The 27,817-nt window shown below is 41.7% G+C and overlaps 1 protein-coding gene and 1 long non-coding RNA gene across 2 annotated transcripts; one reads left to right on the top strand and one right to left on the bottom strand.

Moving 5' to 3' along the window:
* Nucleotides 1-188: 188 nt before the first annotated feature.
* lemd3 (LEM domain containing 3) lies at nucleotides 189-27,291 on the bottom strand. The gene is made up of 13 exons (XM_003455657.5): nucleotides 25,888-27,291; nucleotides 25,327-25,361; nucleotides 19,981-20,038; nucleotides 19,306-19,379; nucleotides 18,959-19,038; nucleotides 18,730-18,875; nucleotides 17,833-17,934; nucleotides 17,650-17,752; nucleotides 16,097-16,266; nucleotides 15,846-15,927; nucleotides 3,596-3,701; nucleotides 3,441-3,519; nucleotides 189-2,045 (listed from the first exon to the last, which is right to left on the bottom strand). Exons 1-13 carry the CDS (start codon nucleotides 27,215-27,217, stop codon nucleotides 1,876-1,878), a joined length of 2,535 nt encoding a protein of 844 aa, XP_003455705.1. The 5' UTR covers nucleotides 27,218-27,291; the 3' UTR covers nucleotides 189-1,875.
* On the top strand, nucleotides 9,899-15,489 carry LOC109195044 (uncharacterized). Its single transcript, XR_002056718.2, has 2 exons — nucleotides 9,899-10,644; nucleotides 14,301-15,489. It is a non-coding gene; the product is annotated as an uncharacterized LOC109195044 (long non-coding RNA).
* Nucleotides 27,292-27,817: the final 526 nt, after the last annotated feature.

Below are 27,817 nucleotides of genomic sequence, written 5' to 3'. Positions count from 1 at the left end.
CCGCGAGTTACCGTTCCAGCATTCCTAACCACGGATGGTATTCCCGGTTTTTCCGGAGTTGTTAAAGCAGCAGCTTTGAATTAATGGATTAAAATAAATAAAATTTTTAAACTCTTTCCGCCTCGTGCGCAACCGGCAGAAAAAACAAACAAAACAAAACAAAAAAACCACACACACGTGTACAAATATAAAAACTAATAAACCTTTAATATGAGCAGTTTGTACAATTTACAAATCGCATTAAAATGTCTGAAATTATTTGCAAATCCCAAAGTCGAACCACACCCATACAAGAGAAATCAAACTGCATATAATGGCATATTTGAGTTATATCAATATACAGGGTTTACATAAAACATCAGGTGTATGTGTTTAAGCAGAGGAGCCATCACATGAAACATCGACATGCAGCCCCTGTAATCACTGAGGGGGAAACGCTGCATCTGCACCACTGTGGTGGACACGTACAAAAATAGATTACACTGATGCACTAACAACTGGCTGATTTCTTAAAAGTCTTTATTTATGTTGTACACATCCTGACAATATAAGGTCATCCCTGATGGAGGAAAAGATATTTAACAGGTCCAGCGACATAAGAATATATCAGCTCGGTTGTCAAAAATTAAATAAATACAAGCTTTTGGTTTCATATCAAAAGAAACTGCTACAAAACACCAAATCTCAAGATGTCACGCAGAACTGGTGTTACTCACACTTTAAACAGTTTCTCCATTTCTTAAGCCCGTTACATTATCCAGTAATGCATCACCAGTTCAAAAGAATGAAAAGAAAGGGAAAAGGTTTAAGGCACCGTTGGGTCATCTACTGCAAACTGCTGCAGCAGCTGTTGAGCATTTTAAGTTTGCGCCATCTGTACAACTTCACACTGCAAAAAGGAAAACGCTCATTGTTCAGACCACCTGGAATCCTTGGCCTCCTTACAGTCTCTGGAATATTTGGAAATTAGTATTCTAACCTGTAAAAAAATGTGATAGTGCTTTAGAGACAAACCAGTGGTTGTATCAGTACAAGAGGCTGACAGGTCAAGAAACACGATCTGTTCTGTAGGCCACGCATGTAAAGATCACACGCTGACGCATTAACGACCCAACACGCAAGAGGGGAACAAACAACAAGAGAAATAAAAAGAGTCGGGTATATAAAGGACTATAACAAGAGACGAGAGCTCCAGGTGAATGTTAAACACTTTGCTATAACAGCCGAGTACTGGGGCGCACCGCAGGCTGCCGTCCCCCAAATAGAGCGCAAAGAGTGGCTGAAAAACCAAACGAAGCAACCACGACGCGACCGACGCTCCGCTCTTCCAGCTAAACCTCGTGCATCCTTGTACTGCCAAGCGCGGCGTGAAAAATGTGCGCTTAAGGTTTACTTTGAGTACAAAGATGTCATAAAGCTCGAGCTTCACATATTTACAGCACAACCTAGAAGCCTGTCTTTACTAAATGATACTAAACAGGTTAAATACACTGTTGTACTGAAAGTTTATGTCGAGGCACGCTCTGCCACATGCAGCCATACATGGCCAAACGTATTCCATTATAGCAGGACTTTATACTACGGAATAATAGAAGACTGGAGTCTCTGCAAAAACCTTAAACATTCCACAAGAGCTTTGCTTACTTCTAAAATCTGTGACGTTTCTAATATAAAGAGTATTAAGAAAAAACAACAAACACTGCACTGCTGAACATCTTCTCTTGCAAATTTCCTGTTTTCAGAAAAGTAAACTGAAACAAATGAAAATGCTCTGCTGTGACACACTGAAGGCTTTCCTGTTTTAAAGCAGCAACATCAGACTGGTGCTGTGACGTGGGAGGAGTACACGGTAGGAGGTTCAAACACGAGGTGCCCTCACGAGAAGCCCGGGGAGCTGGCTGAGCTGTGATGCTGCAGATGGGCTGTAGTGTTGGTGACACTTGTGGCGAGGCCAGACGCCTTGAGCGGCGTGCTGCAGCCCTGTGCCTGTGGAAAGCGCTGGTGATAGCGGTCCAAACGTAGATACTTCACCGTCACCAGCTTACCTGTGAAACAGAAGCAATCACTGCAGTGCTCCTCGATACATGGAGTTAACCCATCAAAGGGTCATAAATCATAAATATGAGCGACATGTTAATCATTTCCATACAGCTGATTATTTCAATGTTTGTGGCAAACTGGACCTCTAACAGGTTACATTTACTCCACTGTCCGTCACGTGCGTCGTCACTCAGAAAGCTGGAGGCTGGGAAACTATCATGTGAAACGCCTGAAGGATGGATTTTTATTTCTCAGGGGTCGAGCACATCTAAGTAACTTCTTACACTAATAACTTATCGTTTATTTTTTTTGGCCTAAAATGTAGCCAATCTTTGTTGAAGTTCAGTAACCGATATCAATGTTAAAAATCCCCCCAAATTAAATTCTTTCTATTCTGTTTCATAGCCTTATCTTTAATATTCAACACATATTTTCTTTAATGTTCAAAGTCTTGAATAAGTTCTATCCTTGGATCGCTGTTCCCCTTGTTACAGACATCCTTCTGAATACGTCCCTTAGTTACATGGTTTATATTATTTTGTAGGGAAATCATGCTAAAGACCCAGAGTGAATATCACTGTTTCAGAATGATTCTCTTCAGTGTTGAAGCACAGCATGTCCTGTTTGCTCTTACTTACAGTAGAAACTGATCTTAATCACAGGGTTGACAAACATGTTCCCTTTTTGTGCTCTTCATGTATCACATCCATAATAATGGCTGCGCATTATTAAACTCCAAGCATTACGTGAGGGTTTGAAATATAAAACGAATTTCTTCAGTCATTCATATAAAATTTTTTCAGATTTTTGGTTAAACTCTAAACATGTCCGACAGCAGCACCAGAGCTACAGCAGAGCTTTTCTAAGGGGGGAGATAATCTCTCATCTATCAGAGGAAATCAATCAGGCAGAAATTAGTCAGGTTATTTGGACGCTGCTTTTAGACTCTGTCTGAACTCAATGAGGAGCAAATGTGAGCTGAATATGATTGTATTTCACAGCACGTCACTGAACTTAATCCAAATCTTACAAACACTGGGATCAGACCAGTAAACTGCTACGACAAATATCTCAGTGATTCCTTTAACTGCGGCACAGGAGTGACATCATGGAAATGATCAAAACTTTGATAAGCAGCTGTGTTATGTGGCCGTTTGTGTGTCGCTGTAATCCTGACTCCTGTTCAGCAGCATCAATACTGGAGTGGACTCTGACAGCAGCTCCAGCTGCAGTTATAGTCCAGTTTCATTAAAAGAGTTTTGGGAGATTTACCTATCGTATCCATTTGCTTCCTTCAAATTCAATATGGCCATTTTTTCTTAAAAACTGTACATTTTCTCAGGTTAAACATTCGATATATTTCATGTTTTATTGTGAATAACATATCATGTGTGATTTACCATCAAACCAGGAGCCATGAAGTGCCTTGAAGGCTTTCCCTGAGTACTCTGCAGAGAGACACTTGACATAGACGCAGCCCTGTGAAGATAAAGGAGGCAGGGAGTTATGTGCAGCTAACAGCATTAATGCCAAACTGTGGGCAGGCAGAACGTACCTCTCGTGAGGTCTTGTCCACAGCTATATGGACAATGCCATCATTATCGCTGCATTTCTCCAAGATGGCCTCACGAATGGCTAGGTCCCAGTTCTCCCCAACCTCCCTGAAAACATCAGGTAACAAGAGCAGAAAGTCACGTCTGTAAACTCTGAGGATAGAAGTATCAATCGTTTGTCACCTACTGGCTCTGTTCCATCAGGGCTTTAAAAGAACGGCGATAACAACTGTGTAATTCTTAACATGATATAAAATACCAGCTTCCAACAACTTTTCACCCAAAACAGAGCTGCTTCGGAGACAGTACTCTGCTAAATGTGCAAGGAAATTGTTGCTTCAACCTTTAGCAGGAACAAACAAACAACACGGAGCCAACAGGTCAGTAGACGATGCTCTTAACACAGGACTGCATTTCCCCTCCAACATCTGGACTCTGCAGAAAATTGTCTGGATACTTTTGTTAACTTTAGTTCTGCTTTTTATAAAATCATCCCAGCTTCCACCTGCAGCTGGATCACTTCCTGTCTGACAGACTGGGTAGACATGCCTCACACTCTCAGTGCATCAACACCAGTTCCCCCCAGGACTATTTACACTTTCTGCTCCCTGTTCATCAACAGCTGAACCTCTAGTCAGCAGTCCATCAAACTCCTCAAGTTTCCAGATGATTCAATTCAATTCAATTCAATTCAATTTTATTTATATAGCGCCAAATCACAACAAAAGTCGCCTCAAGGCGCTTTATATTGTACAGTAGATAGCACAATAATAAATACAGAGAAAAACCCAACAATCATATGACCCCCTATGAGCAAGCACTTTGGCGACAGTGGGAAGGAAAAACTCCCTTTTAACAGGAAGAAACCTCCGGCAGAACCAGGCTCAGGGAGGGGCGGCCATCTGCTGCGACCGGTTGGGGTGAAAGAAGGAAAACAGGATAAAGACATGCTGTGGAAGAGAGACAGAGATTAATAACAGATATGATTCGATGCAGAGAGGTCTATTAGCACATAGTGAGTGAGAAAGGTGACTGGAAGGGAAAAACTCAATGCATCATGGGAATCCCCGGCAGCCTACGTCTATTGCAGCATAACTAAGGGAGGACTCAGGGTCACCTGGTCCAGCCCTAACTATATGCTTTAGCAAAAAGGAAAGTTTTAAGCCTAATCTTGAAAGTAGAGATAGTGTCTGTCTCCCGAATCCAAACTGGAAGTTGGTTCCACAGAAGAGGGGCCTGAAAACTAAAGGCTCTGCCTCCCATTCTACTTTTAAATACTCTAGGAACAACAAGTAGGCCTGCAGTGCAAGAGCGAAGTGCTCTAATAGGGTGATATGGTACTACAAGGTCATTAAGATAAGATGGGGCCTGATTATTTAAGACCTTGTATGTGAGGAGCAGGATTTTGAAATCAATTCTGGATTTAACAGGAAGCCAATGAAGGGAAGCCAAAACAGGAGAAATATGCTCTCTCTTTCTAGTCCCTGTCAGTACTCTTGCTGCAGCATTTTGGATTAGCTGAAGGCTTTTCAGCGAGTTTTTAGGACATCCTGATAATAAAGAATTACAGTAGTCCAGCCTGGAAGTAATAAATGCATGAACTAGTTTTTCAGCATCACTCTGAGACAGGATATTTCTAATTTTAGAGATGTTGCGCAAATGGAAGAAAGCAGTCTTACATATTTGTTTAATATGTGCGTTGAAGGACATGTCCTGGTCAAAAATGACTCCAAGGTTTCTCACAGTGTTACTGGAGGCCAAGGTAATGCCATCCAGAGTAAGAATCTGCTTAGATACCATATTTCTAAGATTTTCAGGGCCGAGTACAATAACCTCAGTTTTATCTGAATTAAGAAGCAGAAAGTTAGCGGCCATCCAGGTCTTTATGTCTTTAAGACATTCCTGCAGTTTAACTAATTGGTCTGTGATACCTGGCTTCATGGATAGATAGAGCTGCGTGTCATCTGCATAGCAGTGAAAATTTATGCTATGTCTTCTAATGATGCTGCCTAAGGGAAGCATGTATAATGTAAATAGAATTGGTCCTAGCACTGAACCCTGTGGAACACCATAATTGACCTTAGTGTGTGGAGAGGACTCTCCATTTACATGTACAAATTGGAGTCTATTAGATAGATATGATACAAACCACTGCAGCACAGTACCTGTAATACCTACAGCATGTTCTAATCGCTCTAATAGGATATTATGGTCAACAGTATCGAACGCTGCACTGAGGTCTAGCAGGACAAGCACAGAGATGAGTCCACTGTCAGAGGCCATAAGAAGATCATTTGTAACCTTCACTAAAGCTGTTTCTGTGCTGTGATGAGCTCTGAAACCTGACTGAAACTCTTCAAATAAGCCATTCCTCTGCAGATGATCAGTTAGCTGTTTGACAACTACTCTTTCAAGGATTTTTGATATGAAAGGAAGGTTGGAGATTGGCCTATAATTAGCTAAGACAGCTGGGTCTAGAGATGGCTTTTTAAGTAAAGGTTTAACTACAGCCACCTTGAAGGCCTGTGGTACATAGCCGATTATTAGAGATAGGTTGATCATATTTAAGATTGAAGCATTAATTAATGGCAGGACTTCTTTGAGCAGTTTTGTAGGAATGGGGTCTAAAAGACACGTTGATGGTTTGGAGGAATTAATTATTGAAGTTAATTCAGAAAGATCAATTGGAGAAAAAGAGTCTAACTTAACATCGATGGTACTAAAAGTAGCTGTAGATAATATTACATCTGTGGGATGATTATTGGTAATTTTTTCTCTAATGATAAAAATTTTATTTGTGAAGAAGTTCATGAAGTCATTACTAGTTAACGTTAAAGGGATGGTTGGCTCAGTAGAGCTCTGACTTTTTGTCAGCCTGGCTACAGTGCTGAAGAGAAACCTGGGGTTGTTCTTATTTTCTTCAATCAGTGACGAATAGTAAGATGTTCTGGCTTTGCGGAGGGCTTTCTTATAAAGCAGCAAACTATTTCTCCAGGCTAAATGATGATCCTCTAAATTTGTGACACGCCATTTCCTCTCCAGCTTACGAGTTATCTGCTTTAGGCTACGTGTTTGAGAATTATACCACGGAGTCAGGGACTTTGGATTTGAGGCCTTAGTTTTCACAGGAGCTACAGTATCCAGAGTCGTACGTAGTGAGAAGGTAAAATTATTAACAAGATAATCAACCTCTGTTGGAGTAGCGTTCAGATAGCTGCTCTGCTCTATGTTGGTACAGGGCATTGAAGATGATAACAGTGGGTGGATTATATTCTTAAACTTAGTTACAGCACTTTCAGAAAGACATCTACTGTGATAAAGTCTACTCTCCACTGCTGTGTAATCAATTATTGTAAATGTAAATGTTATCAGGAAATGATCAGACAGCAGAGGGTTTTCAGGAAACACTGTTAAATGTTCAGTTTCTATGCCATACGTTAAAACAAGATCTAGAGTGTGATTAAAGTGGTGGGTGGGTTCTTTTACATTTTGAGAGAAGCCAATTGAGTCTAATAACAGATTAAATGCGATGTTGAGGCTGTCATTTTTAGCATCAACATGGATGTTAAAATCACCCACAATAATTATTTTATCTGAGCTGAGCACTAAATCAGATAAAAAGTCTGAGAAATCAGAGAGAAACTCTGTGTAAGGCCCAGGTGGACGATAGATGATAACAAGTAAGACTGGTTTCTGAGTTTTACAGCTGGGGTGGACGAGGCTAAGCATCAGGCTTTCAAATGAATTAAAAGTCTGTCTTGGTCTTTCGTTAATTAATAGGCTGGTGTGAAAAATTGCTGCCACACCGCCCCTCGGCCTGTGCTTCGAGATTTCTGGTAGTTAGAATGACTCAGGGGTGTTGATTCATTTAAACTAACATACTCATCCTGCTGCAACCAGGTTTCTGTAAGGCAGAGTAAATCGATTTGTTGATCAATTATTAAGTCATGTACTAACAGAGACTTGGAGGAGAGAGACCTAATATTTAATAATCCACATTTCACTGTTTTACTCTTTGGTTCAGATGTGGATACTGTATTGTTCTTTCTTTGTGATTTTTTATGTTTAAGTTGTTTATTGCTGGGTTTTGGTTTGTTTTTTGTCATTTTGGGAGCTGACACAGTCTCAATGGAGATGGGTTTTTGGGGGGGTAGCAGGAGGAGAGAAGCTGCAGAGAGGCGTGTAAGACTGCAACTCTGCTTCCTGGTCCCAACTCTGGATAGTCATATTTTGGGGGTTTTAATAAATTTGTCCATATTTCTAGAAATGAGAGCTGCTCCATCCAAAGTGGGATGGATGCCGTCTCTCCTAACAAGACCAGGTTTCCTCCAGAAGGTTTGCCAATTATCTATGAAGCCCACATCGTTTCTGGGACACCACTCAGACAGCCAGCAATTTAAGGAGAACATGCGGCTAAACATGTCACTCCTGGTCTGATTGGGGAGGGGACCAGAGAAAACTACAGAGTCCGACATTGTTTTTGCAAAGTTACACACCGATTCAATATTGATTTTAGTGACCTCCGATTGGCGTAACCGGGTGTCATTACTGCCGACGTGAATTATGATCTTACTGTATTTACGTTTACCCTTAGCCAGCAGTTTTAAATTTCCTTCAATGTCGCCTGCTCTGGCCCCTGGAAGGCAATTGACTATGGTTGCCGGTGTCTCTAGCTTCACATGTCTGAGAACAGAATCACCAATTACCAGAGTTTGACCCCCGGCGGGTGTGTCGCCGAGTGGGGAAAAACGGTTAGACACATGAACAGGTTGGTGGTGTACCTGGGGCTTCAGTTTAAGACTATGCTTCCTCCTCACCGTCACCCAGCCGCCCTCTTTCCCCAGCTGCTTGGGGTCTGCCGGGGAACAGCTAGCGGGGCCTACGCTATCTTCGGCTGCACCAGCTACAGGGGCCTGGCTAGCTACGGGTGAATGAAGGGTGCAAAGCCGAGTCTCCAATTCAGTAATCCTGGCCTCCAGAGCTGCAAATATGCTACATTTGTTACAGGTATCATTACTGCTAAAGGAGGCCGAGGAGTAACTAAACATCTGACACAATGAGCAGGAAAGTGCAGGAGGGACAGGTGAAGTAGCCATGGTGCTAACGAGTCGGCTACGAGCTAAGCTAAGCTAGCGAAACAGTAAAGAGACAGTGAGTGAATACTTTGGCTATAAATTAGGTAGTGAGTACACAGAAAGGGTGATTCAGATGAAGCACGTTAAGATTATACTATGAAAAGGGGATGTATCAAAAGATTTAAATTAAATTGCTAAGCAGAAAAGCTACTCAGAAACACCACTGTGTTTGAGCAGGAACAGGAAGTGATACTATACCACAGAGCGAGCGAACACCAAGTGACAGCACAATCACCGGGCTCATCTCAGGTGAAGACGAGTCCATCTATAGGAGGGAGACTGACAGCCTGGTGACCTGGTCGAGTCTCACAACAGCCTGGATCTGTATGTAGATATGGACACCTGGATATGCAGACCCACTCTTTGCAGCTATAACTGCTTCAACTCTTCTGGCAAGGCTAACCACAAGGTTTAGGTGTGTGCTCATGGGAATATTTGACCATCCAGAAGCATGTGTGCAGTCAGACACTGATGTTGGATGAGAATGCCTGTGCAGCAGAGGGTTGAGGGTGCGGTGCAGGGGGAAGGTTGGCTGTCGCAGCTGGCAGCAGTCACCTAATCACACTTTGCCTTATTTCAGTAGGACGCCGGGCCTGGGAGAGAGGAGTCTGGAGCTGTGCTGTAGTGACGGGCATGGAGACAACAACGAGCGACTGAAAAGCTGCTCCGTCAAGAAACTGCACTGTAAATAAAACAAACACTACCAGCAGACGTGTCTGTGGTGCCGGGTTTGAGGACTGGGGACGTTACAGCATGGTGTGCAGTTCCCCCCTCTACCTAAAGCTGTTCTCTTGGGTTGGGGTCAGGACTCTGTGCAGTTCTTTCACACCAAACTCACTCGTCCATGTTTTTAATGACTTGTTTTGTATGCTTGGGTGCAGTCATGTTGGAACATGAAGGGCCCATCCCCAAACTGCTCCCACCAAACTGGGAGCATGAGCCCGTCCAAAATGTCTTGGTGTGCTGAAGCACTAAAGTTCCTTTGACTGGAACTAAGGGGGCAAGGCCGACCCTTTAAAAGCAGCCCTACTCCACCAAACTGGACACAATGCAGTCAGACGAGCACCGTTCTCCATCCATTAAATGGTTATGGGAACATTAACATCCTAATATTACAATCCACCCCAACAATTGTTTTCCAAAATGTCGGTCTCCATCACATCCCGACGGTGCTCCATAAGGCTGTTGTTGAAAGATTTTATGTTTTATGTGTTTTTATTCGTTGTTTTATTATCTTTCATTAAGAAGCATATCATGAAGTGTTCATATATTTCACAAGGTTTCTGTTGTGCAAGCTGACATTTAACTCTACAACACAAATAAGTTAGACAGGAAACAGATGCAGCACCCAAACCACAAGAGTTGAAAAGTGCACCACGTTTCCTAGAGGAAGCAGCCAGACACACATGTGACACACACACACCCACACACACAACCATTGGTTTAGAGGAACTTGTAAAAGAGGAAATGTGATGTGCTTGCATACGTGATGTAACCTATAAAAAGAACTGTTGCCTGCACTCAGGGTGTGGGTCTCACCAGAGGCCTCACCCGTGCGCGGGGTCTCGCCAGAGGCCTCACCCATGCACGCCGCTGTTATTATATTCTAACTGTCTGAGTGTCTTTATTCAACCTGAAGAATGTCTTATTAAAAATAAACTCTTGACATTTAATTGGTCCTTCGAGCCGGATGTAGGACATCGAATTATAACTAATTTTATGCTCCAACGGAGTGACCTCGTCGTTTCCTGACATCGTGGAGAGCCCGCGCTGAAGTCTGTCGACAGCCTCTTTCCTATGAAGGAGAAAAAGACCAACTACGTGAATTCGGGGTTGGCCAGCGTTCTTAGTAAGAGGTCCACGATCCTGGGGAACGAGGAGGAATCTCTGACCGGCACTTATATCATCATAACCAGGTGAATATTAACACTCAAAGGCACATCGCGAATAATCGTCTTTTAGATTGACACTTTTCTAAGGGAAAAACTCGTCCTGTAGGGACTGGCAGTTTAAAAAAAGACTCGCTTAGTAAGACGAAACTGGCAGTCCAGAAGAGACTCGTTTCGCAATAAAAAAAAAGCTGGTAGTCTAAAAGACTCGCTTGTAAGACGAAACTGGCAGTCCAGAAGAGACTCGTTTCGCAATGGAAAAAAAGCTGGTAGTCGACAAAGTTTACTCCGGGAGTAAATGGGAAAAGGAAGGTGTCAATTAAAATAGGATTACACTGCCGCGTATGTGAATTGTTTGTATTTAAAAAGAGGAAGTGAGTGTCATTTGAAGAGGGACAGTAGGACCCTACACCACTTCTATTGTTTTCCTGTGTCGACTGAAATACTGGTGAGGAAGGGAAAAGGTTGCGCTTCATCGCATAAAATTAAGGCCGCCCTTGACATTAGGACAAGGGTAGAAGGCTGCCTTAATAACCTCCCCTAACTCTAATACCAGAGAAGGTCACACAGTTCTGTTTGTAGTATTAATAACACAAAATCAAAATGGGAAATAAAACAACAAAACTCACTGCTGACGAGCAGTGGCTAGAAAAGAAATGTCCAGGCGCCGGACAAATTAGTGCATATAGATGGAGAAATCCAAAGAAAACTAAATGTCCCACGTGGGAGGGAAAATGTATAACTGTATGTATAATGCATTAACTAAATTAAAAGAAACCCTCCAAGCAGAAATAAATACTGAAAAGGAAGCTAAAAAGAAATCAAAACATACATAAGAGTTGTAATATTTTAAAGCATGGAAAGAGGAATGAAGTGGAATAAACAAAAGGTTAAATTAAGGTTGACTTAAATTAAAGCAATGAAACAAAATTGGGAAGACAACCAAGCTGAATGAATAGAATGCGTGAAACCAGATAATTCACACAAATATATCAAATAAAAAAAAGAGATGCATAAGGTATTATTATGGCTGTGTCATTGTTCAGCCAAGGAAAATGTCTCCAGCTTGGGGAGGTGTGAAGCTGCAGATTCACACAGACCTTTGATGGATACATAATAAAATATAAAATAATATACTATTGTATATTAGTAGTAAAGTAGTGTATTGTGATATACTATTGCTGTTATAAAAAAGGAAAAACAATACAATGATAACATTAATAATGACATACTATTAATAGGAAGACGCACCTCAGTCAGTTATGATGTGAGGTGGAAGATTGTTAAAAGTAGTCTGATTTAAGCTGAAGGTTTGCTCAAACTCAGTACAATGATATATGAGATAAAGAAAATAAGGAAATAACTACACTAATCAGGTGCATAGAGACACTTGACCTGCTTGTAAACCTGTCATCTTAGATGAGACTTTGTTAAGATGAAGAGCAAACCTATACTAACAACTAATGAGCCAAACCCGTATACAACAGCTAAAGCTACAGGTTTGAGAAGCTGAATAAAATGAATTAAATATGTGGACACTACCAAGCTGATGAGCAAGTTACACATTTTTTTTTAATTTTTATTTGTTTTTTAGAGCAGAAGCTGCATATTAAAGGTCACACATGCAGCTGTCTGTGAGCTCAGTTTTTTCCTCACACTTCTGCTTTGTTTCTGGCAGCAGCTTTTTCTTTTTCTTTTTGTGTCCTTGATGATGATAAGTCCAGAGCCAGCTGAGAGCTGGGTTATCTGTTTTGTTTTATGTGACAAGGCTGAGAGATTAAAACTTAGTTTCTTGTTTTGAAAAAAAAAAGGAAAAAGAGAGGTTTTGTGTTTCTCAGCCAAGAACAACTACAATTTCATTTTCTGTTTTGAGACAGGATAATAATAATAATCATAATAATAATAATAGAACAAAGAGTGATGTTTTGTTTAAGTGTTGAAGCAGGCTAATACTGCAACATATCGTCTAGTGCATGATCTGCGAGCAATATATGAAATCATCTTATTTATCTTTAAATAAACTCCAATTATGGAGACCTGAAGTCACATGCTTAGGGCACACCCTCAGGTGAAGGCAGAAAGCTACTAAACAAAGAAAAGAAGCTATACAGAATGCGCCACAGCCACAAAACTAAGTATTCACATTCTTTCTGACTCTTTGTGAGCCTGAGTTATGACCTTGGCTCCTTGTTTTTCTGCCTCCACCAAGGGTGGGGGTGACGCTCCCGTGGCTCTTTACTATCACAAAAAAAGAAAAGAGAGGCCCCTACTCTCTGAATACAATATTCTCTTCATAACTCGGCAGTATGAAATGTCATGAAACAGTGTAACTCACTCACAGTAAATCAGCAGTATAGGATAATACAAACCTATCTAATAAATCTAATGATTTTCAAATTCTTTTAACTAAGAAGTATGATGTGGCCTACAGCAGTATTATGATTCACTCATTTTGATTACAGGTATAATGTAATATATGACAGCATAATAATCTCACAACTGCTACAAGCACATTTGCCTTTCTTAACACACGCGAGTGAAAGGCAACTGTTAAGAAAATGCCCTTTTGGGTGAGACAGGCCCAGAGGCCCTGCATGCAAGCGTACTAACACACATACATGCAATGAAGAGCAGCTTACACTAGAGCACACACTATATGTGCGCCTCTATATCTCACATTGGTGTTAAAGCAGGAAAAACTTAATAGTTTTGTTATCAACTGCTGAATTTACCCACTACTGACATTTAACTCTCCAGCTTGCAGGACAATAGGTGAAACGTTTGTGAAAACAGAGAAGGAAAAATAAAGACACAGAGAGAGTCTGGTATGACCAAGCAGTGACCAGACAATAAATTTAGTTGGTAATACAATAAATTGTGAGATGCTTTCTCCTTGATTGATGCAACACAAGTAATTTACTGTATGGAGGAAATTCTCTTTTGTGATAATCTTTTGAACGTGCATTTCTGTTGACCTGTCAACTTAGCGCATTATAAGCTGATATGCAAATTAGTTGATTGATATTAGATTTGAAAAATAACTGTATTATAAAATAAGTGAATAAGATGTAACAACGGTTGAAATATAGTTTTTTGTTTCTAGTGTGTGGAGAAGGTTTTATCATGGCACACATCTGTTTACATGGGAGGAAACTCCTCATGTGATGCGACATTTAGCAGTTTGCAAGTGTGCAGCACATCAGAAGAATGACTATGAAATTACAAAGGGAAACAATTTTACTGACAAAGGATGAACAAAAAGCAGCTCCCACAGCTGAGCAAAAGAAATGGCTGAAATGCGGAGCGAAACTAAAAGAAGGAAAACCAATACTTCCAAAATCTCTACACAAAACAGCAGCCTTAGTGACACATGGAGTTACTCTCCATGCGTCAACAGGAGGGATAAGAGATATAATCTCCAAAATACACTCTAAATTTCGAAACTTCAGCAAAATGCTGGCCAGAGTGTACAGGCCTAGTAAAAATGTGGATGAGACTAACCCAATGCTTGCAGAAACTGACACCATTTGAAATTGTACATGGTAGACCTTTTCCTCTGCCCATCACCAGTGAACCAATAGACAAATCAGTTAGAGAAACAACCCTAGCAGAATGGATGACAAAACTGCTAGAGAACAAAGAAATAGTTCTGAGCAACCAACTGCCGAATGATTCTTCTCCAGTCTCTTCCAGGTTGAAACCAGGCGACTGGATCCTGATCAAGGTACTCCAGAGGAAAAACTGGAGCTCTCCGAGGTGGGAGGGCCCTTATCAGGTTCTGCTCACAACACCGACAGCGTGCAAAATCGCTGAAAGACCTTCGTGGATCCACCAGAGCCACGCCAAAAAAGTACAAGGGGACACAAGCCCAGACGCCAGTCCACCTATCATCTAGTGATCTGTAAGTGGAGGAGAGGGCAGACTGGGTACATCCCGCCCTCTTGACTTCTCGCTTTCAGTCGACACACTAGGTGATCTGGTGAACTTGGTCGACCTGAAGAAACCCCATTGTAGCCCGAGCACTGACCTAGCCCCACCTGCCCGGTAGAGTAAAGGAAGATCAGTCCAACCTGCAAAACCAGAAGAGCAACCCATCACTCAAGATGTGTCCTCATCCTGTGGAATCAGATCCATGACCATGGTCTGCCTATGGAGACTTAGAGTCCCAGAAAAGCAGGGTGTATCTTTTGTTTATCCAAATAAGACACTGCAACCGGAATCTTCCTGGCACAAGCTTATAGCCCGATAGCAACTGAGGAAGAAGAAGACTGTGTTTAAAAATTTCAGACACTTCACATGATGTAGCAATTGAAAATGCGCGAGCAAGTGAATGTCTACTGAAGTCTATAGAGTATGGGTGAAATATATTAACAACAGGAGGGAATGTTGAAAGATTTTATGTTTTATGTGTTTTTATTCGTTGTTTTATTATCTTTCATTAAGAAGCATATCATGAAGTGTTCATATATTTCACAAGGTTTCTGTTGTGCAAGCTGACATTTAACTCTACAACACAAATAAGTTAGACAGGAAACAGATGCAGCACCCAAACCACAAGAGTTGAAAAGTGCACCACGTTTCCTAGAGGAAGCAGCCAGACACACATGTGACACACACACACCCACACACACAACCATTGGTTTAGAGGAACTTGTAAAAGAGGAAATGTGATGTGCTTGCATACGTGATGTAACCTATAAAAAGAACTGTTGCCTGCACTCAGGGTGTGGGTCTCACCAGAGGCCTCACCCGTGCGCGGGGTCTCGCCAGAGGCCTCACCCATGCACGCCGCTGTTATTATATTCTAACTGTCTGAGTGTCTTTATTCAACCTGAAGAATGTCTTATTAAAAATAAACTCTTGACAGCTGTGATCTAGTGACAGAACATTTGAGTACAATGAGCTCTCGGAGCTCTGTGACACGGAGTCGTATCCAAGTCAGCAACAAGACTGAAGCAGGTGATGGCTTTGAAATGATGCTCAGCTGGTACCAAGAGGCCCAAAGTGTGCTGATAACAGCCCCACACCATTTCACTACCACCAGCCTGAGCCGCTGATTAAAGGGTCAGTCCATACTTTTAGAAAAAACACATGTTCATCTTTTCCATTTATAATGTACTTAGTCTTGAGAACTTTCTAGTCCTGTACCCTGGGACATCTTTAGTGCGCAGCATCCAAATATGTGATCCTAACAGATCATCAAACATGCAGAAGAAAGAGGAACTTACATGACTGGATCAAACATGTTTCTGATTTTCAGACATGGGGTCAGGCTGTTGGGAGGTGAATTCCTCCGGTCCAAAGGAAACGCTGAAACGGCAACATGATCAAACTGTTAACGGGTAGGTGATCGCAGTAAGAACATCTCCATAATGTGGAGTTTACAGACCGGTTAACGTGCGATTAGGTCCATTAGTATCTGGACAAACAATTGGAGTGAAATGCCATCTGATCAACTAGACGCTCTTTAGTGCGTTACCTTTTCCTTGCCAGACTTTGGAGGAGCCCTTGTCACAATTAAGAGAAGGCTGGATCCACCTCCAAACCAGGAAGTCTGCTCCACCAATCCTCTGAGTCTCTGTTCGAATCCTTGATTCATTCGCTGAAAGAAAACTCACGGCTCGCTCCCAAATCTTCTTCATTTTGCTCCTGTAAAACAAAACAAAATCCCCAAATCATCAGTACCCCAACTGGACACAACCCGGAATTTCTCTTATACAATATCCCCGTCCATGATGTGGGATACAGATTCATGGAAGACAAATTTATCAATTACCTAAAAACAATTAAAATCTATAATTAAATCCAATAAGCCCCTATTTCACCCCAGATTAATGAAGAAATAACGACTTATTGACACCTATTCACAAACGGAGAGTTGAGTTTTAATCCAGCTCTGACGTCTGGACAGAAATATGACATTTTCTCAAAGATGTAAACGATGTAAAGTTACATCTTATAAAGTAAAAAAAAAAAGTTCAGACCCACTTCAACCAAAGAAATTTAAAAAAAAAAAAAAAAAAAAAAAAAAGAAATGCAACAACTTTGACACGTGTCAGAACGCACTCAGAGCTCAGACCATTGATTTGACACCATCTGGGTCTGTCCTCCAGTCCACTTCTCATGGACAGCAGTGAGAGATTATTACTGTTCTGGGCCTGGAGAACCCTCCCAGCTGCATCACTGTGCTCGCTCACTAACACCTTTAATCAAGCTGTTTCACACTCATTTTAACTTGGATCAAACGCCTGAGGCTGAAGACACGTGCACGCCACAAACACAAAAAATACACACAGTGTTGCTCTTATATTACCGATTATCCTTCTTCTAATAATAATAATAATAATAATAACAATGTTGTTATTATTAATATTAGTATTAGTGTCAGCCGTTATCCCTACTAGTGAACGTCCATCACAGTGAACAGTCAGGCTGAACTTTCACCGTGTCATAGGTGAGTGCTCCTAGTGGGCGTGGCTGCGATGGCCTTTGGCTGTGTGAACGGCCTTCAGGCTGTGAGTGTTCGTACACCCATTCAGACATTTCTTCGTAGTACGAACTGATTTAGCTTTTTCCGTGAAATGTTCGCCAACACAAACCTGAGCTCCGGGGTACTAGCTCATAGTTTTGCACGCTCCCACATCCCAGCACCGCGCTTTATTTGGATTTCTATTTTCATTAAAAATATTCTTTTACTTAAACTGATTTTTTTCTACCTATGTTATATACATCCCATTTCTGAAAAAGGGCTCTGATGTATTCCTATTCCTATCGTGGAAGGTTTTTATTACAAGTTTATGGCAAAAGCGCTGAAGCAATTAGTTACTGTTTGTAACTTAATAATCCATAATAAGATTTTTAGTGTGTGTGTGTGTGTGTGTGTGTGTGTGTGTGTGTGTGTGTGTGTGTGTGTGTGTAGTGCTGACAAGAAGATGTTCCAGGTGTTTGTTCTAGTTAGAGAATTTAAAAAATTCAGTAATCTGATTACCCGAGGAAACTGCACTGAAGTCTGAAACTAAAGATGGGACTTACCGATCCTGCGGCTGAACCAGCGAATCTCTGACATGTGGGATGGGCAGGTAAGGCTGTAGGTCCTGGTTCTCTTGGCAAGCCTCACCATGAGTCTTCATCACATCTGGAGAAGAAGGTGATACCAAACTCATAAGCAAACACACTTCCTGTCTGACATCCAAGTGAATACGATGCGTTCCTTACCGATGATCCTCTCCACCATGTCGTACATTTGTCTCGTCTCCGTCTCATCTCTCCTCCAGCGATACTTCACGTAGCACACCACGCTCCACACACAACCTGCCACTGTGCAGACAAACACACCATTCACAGGTTCAAACAGAACAGCTAAACACTGCTTCCACAGCTGCGTCAATCTAAACTCTGATGGATGAATCACTGAAGCTGGTGCTGGGACTGTTGACACGAATGTATTCAGGGTATATTTAGTCATAATATTCATTTATCCTTGTTTTAAGTAACCATTTCTTATCAATCAGCTGACAACAGAATGCTGCACCTGCTCACCTACAAACTAAACGATCTTTCTGTTTAGTGTCAAAATTACTTTTTATATCCTTTATTGAAAAAAAATGCATGAAACAATCATTCTTTGTGGGTTTTGCTTTAGTAACAATTTGGCCCTATTTTAGTGTCTTTGTAGCAGACCACACTTTAGTTGCCAACAGCAGCTACTGCAGTAGACCACCATCAAATGTTGACACTAACGCCACGTGGATCTCAAACCTGGATGGAATTTGACCAATTTCCAAATATCAGTTAGAAGACAAAATGTGTGTTCCTTTAAAAATGACTAAAAATTAGATCCCATTACAAAAAAGAAGCTGTGTCTGTTTTCAGATGTAAACCACGACACACTGCAAAGACATGTTTGATAATTCCTTCTAAAAATGACTCACACATCAGGTGCTGTGCCAACTCGCCCCTCATTCACAAACCAGATGCAGAAACTCCCCCTGCTACCATGAGGGTAAGGCTTTCTGAATCATCTAGTGAGGCGCAGCACCCACCTGCACAGTCCTCATTATAAGGTTTGATCTAAACTCCATGTTTACTGTTTGTGTAACGTGGTTTATTCACCGACTGCAATGAGGAGGACTCTGTTTATGATGGTGAAGAAGGCTCGGCGGAAACGGCACGTGAAGGACATCTTGGGATGAGTGGACTCCAGCCGAGCGATCTCAGACACCTTAGTCACCGGCTCATCCGGCACCGCTCCCATCAGCCTGCAAACACAGGCACAGAAAGTGAGTGCATTTGTCGCTCTCACGGAGGCAGCGAGGAACTCTTCGAAGAGGCTGAACATTACCTAATGCCAACATCCTGGCCTTTTTGGATGATCCAGTCCAGAGATTCATTAATTAAGCCTTTAAACGATTTATTTTGAGCCTGCACAGAAAGAAAAGAAGAGACATGATTCTCATTTATTTTAAGCAATTTCTGCTGATTCACTCAAAGAGCCAAGTGTTATGTTTATACATGAAGACTAACATGTGCAAGCACACACGAGTAAGCTGCATTAACCTGGTTACTCCACATACACAGCAATCAGAGTGCTGCCACACTTTGATTCTAACTGTGTGATAAAAGATGGAACTGCTGACTTTTCCTATTGAATGTGTTGTTGAACAGAATGGTGTTGATGTGTGGATGTACCAGTAAATACACTGAGGCCTCATCTATGGACACACTTCTGTTTGGATGATTTGGGTCTCCACAGTCATGCTGGCCTGTAATCACAAGATTAAACTGATGATAATCTCGCTTTAATCCAACTTCCCCAGAACGCCACACACACAATAATGAGCTGATATGAGAGGACAGACTACACAAATGTTAGAGACATCTGTTTGTGCTCGATGTTTCTGTAAGGACAATAACACAGCCTGGTAAAATCACCACATATTGGCATCCTTATTAAAAAGTCCCATACTGATCATGCTCTGTACTGTGTGTGTGTGTGTGTGTGTGTGTGTGTGTGTGTGTGTGTGTGTGTGTGTGTGTGTGTGTGTGTGTGTGAGTGAGTGAGTGAGAGAGAGAGAGAGAGAGTGAGAGAAAAAGGTCTAAATGTTTGTGTGTAATGTCACAGTGACCTTAATTTTAAGAACCACGCGACAGCATCTGAAAATTTACTATTAAATCAAATTTCCAAAGGAAGTTAAACGATGTAAAAAATGGAGCAAATATGTTAAAATCTTGTGTTCACATTAGCTGATGTGGTAACTGTACTGTCATAAATCTAATACTGTGAAATAATCATTGCCATATACAGTTAATAAGAATTAAAATCAAAGCTCAATCAGCTATGACGACGTGCAGTTAAGAGTTTACCAGCAACAAAGGCCAAGTGGTCATGAAGACTGAGCAGCAGCTTTTGGATCACATCCTTCTGCAAAAAGAAATGCACGATTATTTTAGAAAGTACCAACAAAACTGCACTGATCTGCATATTTATTCATTTTACTGACAAAATCTCTGTAGAAAAAAAGGCCATTACACACAGAGGGCGTCGCCAAAAAGCAGCACGCCACTCTGAATCTTTCGGTCGTGTAATGCACAAACACAACAAACACATTGGGGATTTTAGTTCTTAAAAACACGCTGTGAAAAGAGTCAACATCAGCACAATGAGCCGAGACGTGTCTGACCAACAAAAAGGAAGAAACTGAGATTCTGGGCAGCAGGAAGAATTTCATGGTGTGACTCAGGAAGTCACATTCATGTTTCAGGTGGGCAGTGTGGCAGTGGGAGCTCTCGTTGGCAGAGCTGAGACTAGACGTGGCTCTGTTTTGGGGGTTTTTTAAAATCGGTTTCCCAAATCAAAAACGATTTTAGTTTGAATAAAGCGATATCGATTCATTGAATCCTGAATGATTTTTAAATATAAATGTATTTTGCCAGAATCTCAGATCAAAGTTCATAAAAAGATTTCAACAACCACCAAACAGCTAAAACAGCAAACGAGAGCAGGACACAAAGACGTAAACACAGAGCGTGGCTCATTCGCCCGACAGCACGTCCACGTACGTCTCAGTGTACCCACAGATCAGTTTACCATCAAAATCTGTTTGATCCTCAGTTACTCTGACACAAAGGCCTCTGCTGTGATGCTCACACCTCTGATCAAGTCTCAGTGTCAGCTTTGTTTTTATACACAGATATAAACATATGGAGATGTACTGATAAATGATCTGAATAATAATACTTCTGAGTCAAAACTCAGTGATGACACCCGGCCCAGCTGAGACCCATCTGAGGCGGCAGAGGAATCATTTCAGAGAGCTGACTGACCCCGAGCAGCATCTAGCTGTGTCTGAGGACAAACAGTGTTATTTTACTATTTGTATCTTCAGAAATGGTGCACGTTTTGAGCCACGAGGGTACTTGTTGCCAAAAGCGCCAGAAAGTATTAGCACCAAATTTACATGTGTTTTTCTACCTCCACTCAGCAGCCATCTTTAATCCACTGTGGGTAGTTATTATTTGAAGCATTATCTGAATAAACATTAAATTCATGGTCATGGTGCCATGCCATCAGGTGTCAGGCAGGTTATCTGACCTGCAGTTTAATAGTTGTAAACATGTTTTCAGGCCTCTGACAGAAATCGCTCTTCATGAGCTTTTTTATCTGCTGTTTGTTGCAGCTTGGTTAGCTTTAGGCAAAACACTACGTAGGTTTAAACAGTCTAAAATAGAAAGCATTAAAGTTGTACTTTTCCAGTGTGTTTTGTTTAAGCTGGTAAGTGCAGAAACCCCACTTTGCTAATGACAGCGAGTCAACATCTGTCAGAACTTTAGGAACACTGGGATAAAGTGAGCTTCAATCTACTCCTGCTGATAAATCCTGCTCCATGTGAAAACATGTTTACCACCAAACTGATGTTTTTATTTTTGCATGTTTGTTGTGCTTAAATGTTTCAGATCTTATATGAACAAAGATAAACTGAGTAAACTGAAAATGTCATTTTCAGTTGACATCATGGTTTTAAAAAGCTATCCAACCTACACTGTCACACGTTTGGACACGCCTTCTCATTTAATGGTTTTTCTTTATCTTCATGTGTATGTATGTAGCAAACAAAGAAGTGTAAAATGACTCAAAGCATGTTTGAGATTCTTCCTTTGCACATGTTGGTATTCTCTGATGAGCTTTGAGGTTGTCTGCAACGCTGTCAACAATCCAAACAGTGACAACTTTGAGGAGTCTAAAATATAAAACACATTTAGAGTTATTTATCAACTTTCTCTTTGCTACATAATTCCATATATCTTGCTTCATATATATGATGTCTTCAGTTTGTATCTACAATGAAGAAAGCAGCAAAAATAAAGACAACATTAAATGAGAAGGTGCGTCTTCTGACTGGTAGTGTGTGTGGTTCTATGTAATATGCAAAATTGTCAACTAAACCTAATAATTGGTGATGCCACGATTTGCAGCAAGAAGTGTAATCGAGCATGTCTGATAACTGCCAATGAGTCGTTGATATCACTGTAGAGGACTTTTGCAGACTTGTTTTCATGTAGCCACCAAATCTGTTCATCGTTTTTACGGCCTCGATCTTTTGGTAAGCAGTGGCTTTAGCTTTGAGCTGTCGTGGATGGCATTTTTACCCCATCTCTGTCTCAGTGCTAATTATTGATGCTTCCCTAATGGCACCAGTAAACCCTCCGTAGCGTTCGCATTGCTCACTGCTGCTGCTTTCCTGCTGTTAGGGCGCAAGAAGCCGCTGCAGTATTCTTGTGAACAATAGGTGGCAGCACTCAGATAATATCATGACGTAAGTGTTGTTGTAGGAAGGCAAGAAGTCAAAACTGAAAGCAAAGACTTTCCCGAGTTCCCAAACAGTTGTAACAATCCCCTCTGCATACATGTCCATCAGAATGGGACACCAACCTTGGCTAGGTTGTATTATTAATATTATAAAAAGATATAACATAGGTTTTCATATTCAGATGTAGGGCTGCCACGATTAGTCGACTAGTCACGATTACGTCGACTATCAAAATCGTCGACGACTGATTTAATAGTCGACGTGTCGTTTGAAGCTTTGTAAGATCACAAAAGACGCAGGAATAAGTAGTAGGATTTAAGAGTGTAATAACGGACTGAAACAGAAGATGGCAGCACTGCATGTACAAGGATGCCAGCTGCCATTAAACCCCGAAGAAGAAGAAGTAGCAGTGTCCCAGAATTCATAGCGCAGCCCAGCTAAGTTTCCAACAATGGCGGCAGCTAGTTAGTTTTAATATTACTCTTATTATTCTTTCTGGGTCACAAAATAAACGTTTAACATATTATCAGGCGAGAATGTAGCTGTGTAAACCTCAAATATCTGCTCAGTTTATCAAGACACCACATATTTTCAAAAGCGCTCCGACGTTTTCGGAGACGTCTGTTATCCACTAACTCGATAGCTAGCCGGGGGCAAGGCTCACTAGAGCCCGTGAGAGCACCGGACTCCCGGCAAATCGTTTTCAAACCCACCGCCGTCTTTCGCTACTCAGGTTAAACATATATAAGTCACTTAGATAACTTAAAAATGTTATTGTTTGGCTTTTTTTAGTATTTTATTTGTTCCTGAGTAAATCGGTTTGGCTGAGATTAAAGTTATAGTTTTTACACAGCTGAATAAACGTCAAGCAGACAACTGATTATCAGAAGTGTGAGATGCTCGAGAATTTACTCCGGTGTCCCGTTATATTTTAGATAGCAAGGAGCTTATTAAACTTCACCGAAACAATCTGCAAATTTCATTAAAATTTAATAAACGATCATCTTGTCTTTATGTTTAGTTAGCACATACCTTAAACACTTAAAGCTGTAAGTTCTAATGATCGTTATATAAGAGCAAATGCATGCTGGTGCAATAAGCTGTACGTTTTACGTTCAATAGATGCATGATCCGATTAGTCGACTAATCGCAAAAATAATCGGTGACTAGTCGACTATCAAAATAATCGTTTGTGGCAGCCCTATTCAGATGACACCCAGCTTTATCAATCCATGAAAGACCTGGGTGGCCTCTAATTTCCTGCTTCTAAATTCATGCAAAACTGGCGTTATTGTACTCGGCCCTGAAAATCTTACAAACATGATGTCTAACCACTTACTTACCTGGTTTGCTTTTCTTTTGACTCTAGTAAAACTTTGGAGTTGTTGCTGACAAGGATTCAATGTGCAAAGTAAACAAATATGTGGGACTGCTTTCTTGCATTTGTGCAATATCTCTAAAATTAGAAACATCCCGTCTCAGAGTAATGGTAAAAAACTGGGTCATGCATTTATTACCTCTAGACTGGATTACTGTGATACATTATTGTTGAGTTGCCCTAAAAACTCCCCTAAAAGCCTCGAGTTGATCCAAAACGCTGCAGCCAGAGTCCTGACAGGGACGAGGGCATTGATGATTATCTCTCACACCGGCTTCTCTTTCTGGCTCCAAGTTAATTCCAGAATCTAACTGAAAATCTTTCTCCTCACATACAGGGTTTAAGACCTCATAGTACAATATCATCTCAACAGAGCACCTCACTCTCAGACTGCAGGCTTACTTGTGGCTCATATTTAAAAGTAGAATGGGAGGCAGAGCCTTCAGCTTTCAGGGCCCCCTCCACTGAACCAGCTCCCAGTTTGGACAGACGTCCTCGCTACCTTTAAGATTAGGCTTCAAACTTCAAACTTCCCCTTTTGGTAAAGCATCTGGTCAGGGATGGATCCGGTGACCCTGAACCCTCCCTTAGTTACTGTGCAATAGGCCTAGGTTACTGTGGGCTTCCCATGATGCACTGAGTGTTTCTTGGTGGCTCACTGTGCTTACACACCTCTCTGTATGTAATCATTTATCTATCATCGCTTGCTCTTTTCCACAGCCTGTCTTTCTCCCATCACCCTCACCTGGTCGTGGCAGGTGGCTGCCCCTCCCCAGGTTCTGCCAGAGGTTTCTTCCTGTTAAAAGGGTGTTTTTACTTTCCACTGTGTGCTTGGTCACAGGGTGTTGTTGGGGTTGTCTCTGTATACGGTAGAGTTTCTACCTTACAATACGGAGGACTGCTCTTGTGATTGGTGCGAGACGAATAAAACTGAATTATTGCTGAATCATAAACACTTTCCTGAACTGAGACAAGTGAGACCAGCAGTTCTTGAGAGCCTTTTTTGTGACCTTCTGGATGACTATCTGATAACTCTCGGTTTCTCTCGGTAGGCCGTCCACTCCTGGGAAGTTTCATCACTGGTTCAAGTTTTCTTCAGTTGTGGATAATGGCTTTCACCTCAGTTTGCTCCCAAAGCCTGGCTTTGTAACCCTTTTCAGACTGATGGATGTCAGAGACTTTGTTCTTATGTTTCTTTAAATTGTAGTTAATTAATGATTAAACAAGGAGGCAATTACTTTTCAACATACGGCCCATTAGACCTGTATACCCGTTTTCAGATCAAATCCTCATTTATCATATTGTATTTACTTGGATTATCTTATATCTAATGTCACAATTTAGTTGATGATCTGAAGCGTGTGACAAATATACCAAAAAAAATAAATAAATCAGCTTTAGAATGAAGCATTGTAAGTTACTGACATGGTACACACTGTTAATGTAATCACATTTTCTGTGCTGTACATTTGAAAACCTCTTAACTTAAAGAGTAGGGAGAACCTGAAGAAAGTATTTACTTACATTAGGCGTGTCAAACTCCGGGGGAGGGCTATTAACTGAAAATGAAGACGAGACAGACAGTCAGGACAATTCTCAAAGAAGTTTCCAAAGTACATGGATTGAGAAAAACATCGATAAATTACTTTTTCTGTTAAATATAAAACTGTTAGTGTGTGCATTCTTAGCTTTTGCACATTCTGCCTCATTTTAAGTGTAACATGATTCTTTTGATAGTCACATAATCCTTTTATCTGTAGGGGCACAAAAAAACAACTCCTCAGAAATAGGTGGAAGTGAATTTGGAGCACCGTCTCCTTCCGACTGCTGCTTGTTCTGTGCTTGGGCAGACTGACTGTACGGATTCCTTCCAGTCTAAAAATGCTCATCTTTGGATCTGTTTGTATTTGGGAATCTCTCCAACTTTGGTGTTTGTTCATCAGGAACATCCACTCAAAATACACAAAGAATAAACACTTCTATACATTACCAGGCAATAAAACAATTACATGCATTACAGTCCCTAAACTGCCACAACTTTAACACTCCACGGAAACCAAATAGGCAGTTCGCCCAGATACTTACTGACGTTATCCACCTCCAAGGCTCCTGAACCCCTCATCCTGAGGTACATGAGCCCCAGCAGCACAAAGAAGAGGCACGCCGCTGTGAGCAGGAACATGGACAGGTAGTGAGCGCTAAAACTACCTGAGGAAGCTAGCTCTTCCCTTTTGAACTGCTGGAGAAGCTCATCTTCGGGAGCAGACACGTTTCTCTTGAGCGCTGCGTGGCCGCAGGAATGGTTGGGAGCAGGGGTGTGATTAGAGTGGTTGCGCCTGTACGTCTGCGACAGACCGCTGTAGGTGGAGAAGCGCGGTCTCAGCTCGGTGCTGTTGCTTCTGGATGCTCCATCCTCCCCCGTGGCCGGACTGTTTTTACCGGTATATCCTTTGTGGTTTTCGGTAAGTGACCCGTAGATGGGTTTCCTTGGAAGTGTGTGACTCCGCGAGTCTCCCAAGCGGCTAAAGTCCCTTCTCTTTAAATCATCTTCCTCTTCATCCTCACCTTGACTCCCCCCCATGTTTAGAAAACGACGAGGCGTAGCTTCTGTGTTCTGCCCATCGGTCGCAGACCCTCGATCAGTAACGTCGGAAGATAACGCCACACTGGGGTGGTTTCGTCGAGGCTCCAATCTGTCGCATTCTGGGTCGCCGACGCCAAGCCCACTAACTTCCTCCTCGTCCGAGTCTGAGTAATCTCCAGCTAATTTGCTAGCATTCAGGCGAGACGCCCCGCGACCATTTAAAGAGCGGGACTTCTTTTCCATATCCTCCTCATAATTGTCCTCGTCCCCCGAGTCGTCGTAACGCCGTAGTCCCGCATCAGACCTGGATCTGTCACCGACTCCCCAGCCCAGTGAGACACGTCTCTCTCCGTTCTGACCCAGGGAAAAATTGCTGCTTGGTGTCGCACTGTGGTCGTACCGACTCTTGATAGCCACACTCGGCGTTGAGGCAGGCCTAATCTTAGGCTGCTGTTGAGAACTGGAGCTTCTGTTCGCTCTGCCACTGTGACCGAGGCCTTTCCTCTTTAGTGGGGTTTCAGCGTCAGACTCGTCGGAGCTGAAGCCGAGGAGGGAGGACTTCCGGCCCGGTCTCCTGCTTGTATTCAGGTGCGTGACGTCATGGCTGACTGGCCTAGATGCCACTGTGCTACCGCCGCCAGTGGTACTGTTAATGGCACCGATAGTACGGGTTTTACCAGGTCTTAGTCCTCGCTGCTGTTGCTCTTCGCGAAGCTTCTTGAGTTTCTTCAAGTACACCGGACGAGTGTTTTCAGTAACGGGCCCTGGAGTGAAACCAAAACGTTTTAATTCCAAAAAAAGCTCCTCATCCGTTAACTGCGTTGACGCCATCTTGAAAAGACCTCGAAGACGGTTCTGTGACGGAAATGACGTAGAGGTGAAGTGGCAACCAACTGGGTTGTGTTCAAAATCACCAACAAGCTGCGAAAATATGTCGCAGACACCCCCCTTTATTACGTCGCGTATGTTTTCAAATAATATTTTGTTTCACTTTTTCTGTGCGCATATTAAATATCTAATTACTTTTTTTTCAAACAAATAGCTTTATTGAACACGTATACAAACAAACAAAAGTAACCATCTAACAACTGAAGGCACGCACGGTAACAACGAAAAACATCCAAGTATGAAAAATATAAATAAATACAAATCACACAAAAAGGAAAAAGAGTCAGAGAAAACAATCACATTAAATCAAAATTGTTAAGTAATGAAAGTAATTTCACGTCACAGACTCACGTCATTCTTCCAGTAATTCAAGTCAGGCTTAGCTTTGAAAAATCTGCATCAGTGAATAAAATATTTTCCAATTAAATTTACTGTTTTTCTCGTTTGTTTGTTTTCTGTTTTTTTTTTTTTTAAACAATTGTTGTTGTTGTTGTCTTTTATCTAAAAATTCCACTTTACTACTCAGTGAATGGAGTAAATGGT

Source organism: Oreochromis niloticus, linkage group LG17 (assembly GCF_001858045.2).
Source record: "Oreochromis niloticus isolate F11D_XX linkage group LG17, O_niloticus_UMD_NMBU, whole genome shotgun sequence".
NCBI lineage: Eukaryota > Metazoa > Chordata > Actinopteri > Cichliformes > Cichlidae > Oreochromis > Oreochromis niloticus.
Note: the sequence above shows the minus strand (reverse complement) of the source record. Positions and strands in the feature narration are given on the sequence as shown.